General features: G+C 39.7%; 1 protein-coding gene across 2 annotated transcripts in view; it reads right to left on the reverse strand.

Annotated features, from left to right (window-relative positions):
* The window catches only part of CCDC81 (coiled-coil domain containing 81), an 87391-nt gene extending 80520 nt beyond the window's left edge, over nt 1–6871 (reverse strand). For both annotated transcript variants that reach the window (XM_008071048.1, XM_008071042.1), the window contains exon 1: nt 6793–6871. In XM_008071048.1, coding sequence (XP_008069239.1) covers nt 6793–6871 — 79 coding nt within the window. The remainder of the gene's footprint in view (nt 1–6792) is intronic.
* Between the last annotated feature and the right edge of the window lie 749 nt (nt 6872–7620).

Genomic DNA, 7620 nt, shown 5'->3' on the forward strand with positions numbered 1-7620 from the left:
GAAACAAGAAGAAATTGAGACCATAAATAGACCAATAACAATCAAGGAAATTGACTATGTGATAAGAAAACTACCTACAAAAAAAAGCCCGTGTCCAGATGGCTTTCCAGCAGAATTCTACAAGACATTTAAGGAGGAGATGATACCAATCCTGCTGAAGGTATTCCAGGTGATTGAGAAAGATGGAATTCTCCCCAAATCATTTTATGAAGCTAACATCACATTGATATCCAAGCCAGGTAAAGACCCAACAAAGAAAGAGAACTACAGGCCAATATCTTTGATGAACATAGATGCTAAAATCCTCAGCAAGATCCTAGCAAACCAGATTCAACAACACATCTCAAAAATCATCCCTCATGACCAAGTAGGCTTCATACCTGGGATGCAAAGCTGGTTCAACATTCATAAAACTTTAAATGTAATTAAATACATCAACAGTGTCAAAAAAAAAACCACATGGTTATATTATTAGATGCAGAAAAAGCTTTTGATAAAATCCAGCACCCCTTCTTGATAAAAGCCTCGAACATCTAGGCATATGGGTAACATACCTCAAAATAGTAAAAGCCATCTATGAGAAACCCACAGCCAGCATACTCATAAATGGACAAAAATTGGAACCATTTCCCCTGAAAACTGGAACCAGTTTTCACTCTCACCCCTCCTATTCAATATAATATTGGAAGTCCTAGCTAGAGCAATCAGACAAGAGAAGGCAATCAGGGGAATCCAAACAGGAAAAGAGGAAGTCAAGTTATCTCTCTTTGCAGATGACATGATCGTGTACCTTGTAAACCCAAGAGAATCTATCAAAAACCTCCTTACACTGATAAAGGACTTTGGCAAAGTCTCAGTACATAAAATAAATGTACAAAAGACAATCACATTTCTTTACACCAATAATAAACAGAAACCCAAATAGAAAGCACAATTCCATTCACAATAGCCACAAAAAAATGAAATACCTTGGCATCTTCCTAACCAGAGATGTGAAAGACCTTTACAATGAAAACTACAAAACACTGCTCAGAGAAATCAAAGATGACGCAAACAAGTGGAAAAATATCCCATGCTCATGGATTGGAAGAATCAACATTGTGAAGATGTCCATCTTACCTAAGGCAATCTACAGATTTAATGCAATACCCATCAAATTACCAGCAACATTCTTCTCAGACCTAGAAAAAAAAATACAGGAATTCATATGGAAACACAAACGACCAAGAATAGCCAGAACAATCCTCAGCAAAAAAAAAACAAAGCAGGTGGTATCATATTACCAGACTTCAAACTTTACTATAAAGCTACAATCATCAAAACAGTTTGGTGGTATAGGAACAGGCATATAGACCAATGGAATAGAATTGAGATTTCAGAAGCAAAATCTCAATTTCTCAACCAACTCATCTTCAACAAAGCCTCCACCACCTACCACTGGGAAGAGGAGAACCTGTTCAGTAAATGGTGCTGGGAAAACTGACTGACCACATGCAGAAGATTGAAACAGGACCCCTATCTATCCCCATACACAAAAATTAACTCCAAATGGATCAGAGACCTAAATGTAAAACCTCAAACCATAAGAACCTTAGAAAATGAAGGACATACTCTCATGGAAATCGGAACTGGCATCCAATTCCTGAACAAAACTTGAAACCCACAGGCCATAAGAGATAAGATAGACAAGTGGGACCTCAATAAACTAACAAGCTTCTTCAAAGCCAAAGAAACCATCAAGAGAGCAGGGAGATAGCCTACAGACTGGGAAAAAGTATTTTCCAACTCCAGGTCTGACAAAAGCTTAACATCCTGGATCTACAAGGAACTCAAACGTGCTGAAAAGAAAAAAAACAAACAACCCCATTATAAAATGGGCAAAAGATATGAACAGACACTTCTCAAAGGAAGACATCTGAGCAGCCAACAGACACATGAAGACATGTTCAACCTCACTAATCATCAGGGAGATGCAAATCAAAACCACACTGAGATACCACCTAACTCCAGTCAGAATTGCAATTATCAATAACTCAAAAAATAACAGTTGCTGGAGAGGGTGTGGCAAAAAGGGAACTCTTCTATACTGTTGCAACCTCTGTGGAAAGCAGTGTGGCAATTTCTAAAAGCTCTAAATATCAACCTCCCATATGACCCCGCAATCCCCCTACTGGGAATATACCCTGAAGAACTCAAATCACTCTATAAAAAAGATACCTGCACATGTATGTTTATCACAGCATTGTTCACAATAGCAAGAACCTGGAAGCAACCATCCTGTCCATCAAAAGAGGACTGGATTTTTAAAATGTGGTACATATACACGATGGAATACTACGCAGTCATAAAAAAGAACAATATCATTAATTTCGCAGCAACCTGGATGGAACTACAGCCTATAATACTGAGTGACCTCTCACAGAAACAAAGATCTGAGTATCACATGTTGTCACTCATATAGTGGACCTTGATCATCCAACATATTACCATAAGAAAATGACTGACAGTGGTGGGAAACTATGGGGGGGAGAGGGAGGTAGATGGGATTAATGGTAGTAAATATCTGTCTGGTATGGGGAGACACCTCTTATCAACATGGGTGCCTGAACGAAGCAATTTGTATACCTAACCCTTAACTGTACCCCACAATACCATAACAAAAAATATTGATTGGGGCGGGGACAGGTCAGGGTCAAGTGCCACCTACTCTCAATGCTCTCTCGGAGACCAAACGTTTCTGTTTCCTGCATGCCTACCTTAGGACAACTTCCAGAGACTTTCAAGGACCGTTTTTAAACAACAGCTATCACTGGCTGTGATTGTTCTCTGAGTGCATGTCCACAGAGTTCCCACACTGCTGGTCCAGGTGTGGGATCTCTGTGTTTTTTCCTAAATTATTAATTTTTAGGCATTCCTCTTTTTTTTGAGTTGGAGTCTCACTCTGTCACCCAGACTGGAGTGCAGTGGCCGCTCCCAGCCACCGCAGCCTCGATCTGCTGGGCTCCGGCAATCCTTCCGCCCCAGCCTTCCAGGTAGCTGGTACTACAGGCACGTGCTATCACACCCGGCTCATTTTTTATTTATTGTGGAGATGAGGTCTCGCCAAGTTGCCCAGGCAGGTCTCAAACCCGCGGGCTCAGGCAATCCACTCACCTCAGCCTCCCAAAGGCGCGGGATTACAGACTGAGCCACCGAATTTTGGACACCAATCCTCGGCCAAGTATATTAAAATGAATTAAATTAAACACCAAAAAATAAAAAATAAAATAAAATAATAAAAAGAAATTGAATCAATAAGTAATAACCTTCCAAAACAGAAAGCACCAGGCCAAGGTGGGTTCATTGCTGAATTTGAACACATGTTTAAGAAAAAATTATATACCATTTAAATGCCATCTCTTTCAGAAGATAGAAGAAGAAAAAAATGCTAACTTATTTTATGCCAATATTTCCCTAATACCAAAACCAAAGGACATTATGAGAAAACTACAGACCTCTCATGATTATAAATGCAAAATTCTCAGCAAAATATTAGCAAATCAAATCAAGCAATGTATAAAAAGAATTTTACACCATGACCCAGTGGAATTTATTTCAGGTACACAAGACTAGTTCAACAGTCAAAGATCAATTAATGTAATCCATCACATCAACAAAGCAGCTGAAAAAGAAAAATCATATTTTCATATCAATAGATACAGAAAAGGCATTTGACAAGATTCCTCACCTATTCATAACTTTTAAAATACTCTCAGATACTAGGAATAGAGGAGAAATTGAGAAAAATCCTCAACTTGATAAAGAATATACAATTGTAGCAAAGTTGAGGGATACAAGGTTAATATACAAAATCACTTTCCTATATGGTATCAATGACAAGTGAAATTTAAAATTAAAAATACAATACCATTTATATTAGTACCCCCAAAATGAAACACTAAGGTATAACTATAACAAAATATGTTCAAAATCCCTATGAGGAAAACTACAAAACTCTGATGTAAGAAAACAAGAAACTAAGTAAAAGGAGGAATATTCCGTTTTCAAGGATAGAGAGATTCAATATTGTTAAGATGTCAGTTCTTCCCAACTTGATCTATGGATTTTACACAATCCCAGTCAAAATCTCAATGAGTTATTTTGTGCATATTAGCAAACTAATTATTAAGTTTATAAGGGCAGTAAAAAGACCTAGGATAGACAACACAATATTAAAGGAAAAGGACAAAGTCAGAGGACTGATACTACCCAATTTCAAGACTTATTATAAAGCTGAAATCATCAACACAGTATGGTATTGTCAAAAGGATACACAAATAGATCAATGGAACAGAATAGAGAGCCTAGAAATAGCCCACACATAAATAGACTCAACTGATCTTTGAGAAATAAGCAAAGGCAATACAATGAAGCACATAGTCTTTTAAACAAATGTTGCTGAAAAACTGGATATCCACATTTTTTTAAAATGGCACAGACTTTACATCTTTCACAGAAATTCATTCAAGATGGATCATGGACCTAAATGTAAAATACAAAACTACAAAACTCCTAAAAGATAACAGGAAAAAATCTTGATGACCTTGAGTATGGCAATGACTTTTTAGATAAAACACTAAAGGCATGATCCGGGAAACAAATAATTGATAAGTTGGACTTCATTAAAATTTAAAACTTCTGCTCTGCACATAACAATAATAACAGAAAGAGAAGACAAGCCACAGACTGGGAGAATATATTTGGACTGTTATCCAAAATATGCAAAGAACTATTAAAATTCAACACTAAAAAAAATAAGCAACCCAATTTTTTTAAAAATGGACCAAATCCCTTAACAGACACCTCATCATAAAAGATATACAGATGACAAATAAGCATATTAAAAGGTGCTTCACATCATAGATCATCAGGAAAATGCAAATTAAAACAATGAGATACCAACATACACATCTAATCAAAATCTAAGATATTGACAACACTAAATGCTGGCAATGATGTGGAACAACGAGAATTCTCATTCACTACTGCTGGGAATGCAACATGGTACAGCCCCCTTAGAAGATAATCAATCTGGCTGTTTTTCACAGAACTAAACACCTTCTTGCCACACAATCCAGAAACCATGCTCCTTGGTACTTACCTAAATCCATTGAAAACTTATATCCAAAAACATAAACGTGCACACAGATGTTTATAGCAGCTTTATTTATAATTGCCCAAACTTGGAAGTAAACAAATGTCCTTCAGTGAATGACTAAAAAAATTAAAATTTTTTTTTCAAAACTGTGGTACATCTAAATAATGGAATATTATTCACCACTAAAAAGAAATAAATTACCAAGCCATGAAAAGACATAGAAAAACCTTAAATGCATATTAATAAGTAAAATAAGCTAACCTGAAATGGTTACATACTGAATAGTTCCAACTATACAACATTCTGGAAAAGATAAAACTATGGAGATGGGTTGGGGTTGGGTGCAGGGATGATTAGGCAGAACATAGAGGAATTTTAGAGCAGTGAAAATTCACTGTATTGTACTATTACATCTGCAATATAATGTCATTTTACATATGTCTAAACCCATCGTACAACACCAAGAAAGACCTCTAAAGGAACAGTGAACCTTGGGTAATCAAGGTGTGTCAATGTAGGTTCATCAGTTGTAACAAACGTTCAGCTGGTGGAGGATGCTGATAATGAATCTGCATTGTGGAGGTGGAGGGTCTGTGGGGTATCTCTATCCTTCCACTTAATGTGCTGTGAACCTAAAACTTGCTCTAAAAAAAAAAGTGCTTTAAAAAATGTTATCGTACCATTTACCTCCTCCTTGATAGCAACTTTCACTTCAATTGTAATTGTATATTTGTGATTATTTGTTTAATGTGTATCTTCCCCCCCGATTGTGAATTCCAAGATTTTTGCTCACCATTAGCTCTCTAGTGCTCAGTGCATAGTAGTTTCCAAATTGCTTGAATGACTATATATAAATTTATAAGTATAGCAAATATTTTCAAATCCATAAAATCATTATCTTTAACACTTCTTTTAGAATTGTTCCGACAGGAGAAAAATGGGAATGATGCAGGAGAAGAGAAAACAGCAGCATTCATTCCTATTTTGTCCCCTAAAATCATTTAATCAAAGCCTAGGCAACATCTCTAAGTTATAACAGCTTGATCGTATTAATAATAACAACTTAGCACCTTTTTTCCGAAGGGTTCATTGCAGACATCTCAATGTCACTTTGGGCTGACTCTTCCAAGAAAAAGACGCCAAAAACAGATTTTTGACTTGCTGTTAGCCAAGCCTAACCAGTTTTCTCTGAGGAGCTACCAGCTCCCCTTCCATAAACATTTACCCAGTAATTTTTTTTAATGACCATCTCATTTCCTTAATGCAACCTCAAGATGTCAAGGGCAACAAAAAAGCAACCGTGTCTCTGCATGAACTCTGAAAGGAGCCAAGGAAGATCCCTGTACAACAGCTTTTTCTAGGTAGGCATAGGGGTGGTGATCTGTACCAATGGGTGGGGTGGCGGTGGTTATTTTGAAGTAGCATTTATTGAGCACTTTGTGCAAGTCCCTGAGCTAGCGCTGTACACGTATCATCTCGCTCGTTTAATCAGACCCCTCAGCGGCCCATTTCCCTCATTAGGGCACCCAGCGTGGGCCTGATGGGATGACCAGCTGGTTGCCAGGGCAGCCTAGCCACTCAGGCCGGGCCCCGGGCAGGGAAGAAGGAAGCGGGTGGAGGTTCAGTCCCCAGGGCCCCCGCGCCCTGTCGCTTACCCTCCTGGCTCAGCGAGGGCAGCGTGGACAGCACCTGCCTGCCCAGGTCCTGCAGGGCCGGGACGAGAGTGTCCAACATCTCCGGCTCCCCGTCGACTCCGTGCTGAGTCCTCAGTAAATCTCTTCTTCCTTTCTTATGTGGAGTTTGCACAACAGTGATTTTCCCACCCTCTAGCCCCTTCTCCCCGGAGCTTTGGATGTGCCTTAAAAATAAAAATTCCAAAAATCTTGAAATACTTTGACTTTTTTTCTTTTAAAAACAAACTCAAACCTTCTTTCCCTCCCCGTCCCTCCTCCCCTCCCCCTCTTCCCACCCCAGCTCCTACTCAGGTTGTCGGGCAGCTCCACAGCGGAAACCCTGAGAGCTGACCCGGACGGCGTCGCATGTGCAGATTCGCCCTCTCAGGACCCAGGGAGAGACCCAGGGAGGGACGGCTGGAGCCTGGAGGAGGAGGGGAACCAGGAAGCTGGCGAGGGGGCGAGGGGCGAGGCGCTAGGACGCCACAAAGCCTCGCTCGGTTGCTAAGGCGTCCAGGTCGGGACTTGGCCACGCCCCCTAGGAAGGGCGGCCCCAGGTATCCCGGGTGACCCGGGAGCTCAAGGCAGGAGGTTAGGAGTCCTTTATTATTATTATCATCATCATCATCATCATCATTATTATTTAAAGGTCCCCCCACCCCCTTCTTATCCTGGCAGCGAAGAGACTTGGTGGTTAGGGTGGTAGCTTTTGTATCACCTGAAACGAATCTGGGAACGCTTTTTTGCCGAGGGATGTGATGGACGATTGAGTCTCCGGATCTGTTTGAGGGTTTGGATTTGAGCTGGAAT

The sequence above is a fragment of the Carlito syrichta genome, unplaced genomic scaffold (genome assembly GCF_000164805.1).
Source record: "Carlito syrichta isolate Samal-C Ts95f unplaced genomic scaffold, Tarsius_syrichta-2.0.1 Scaffold112660, whole genome shotgun sequence".
Classification (NCBI taxonomy): domain Eukaryota; kingdom Metazoa; phylum Chordata; class Mammalia; order Primates; family Tarsiidae; genus Carlito; species Carlito syrichta.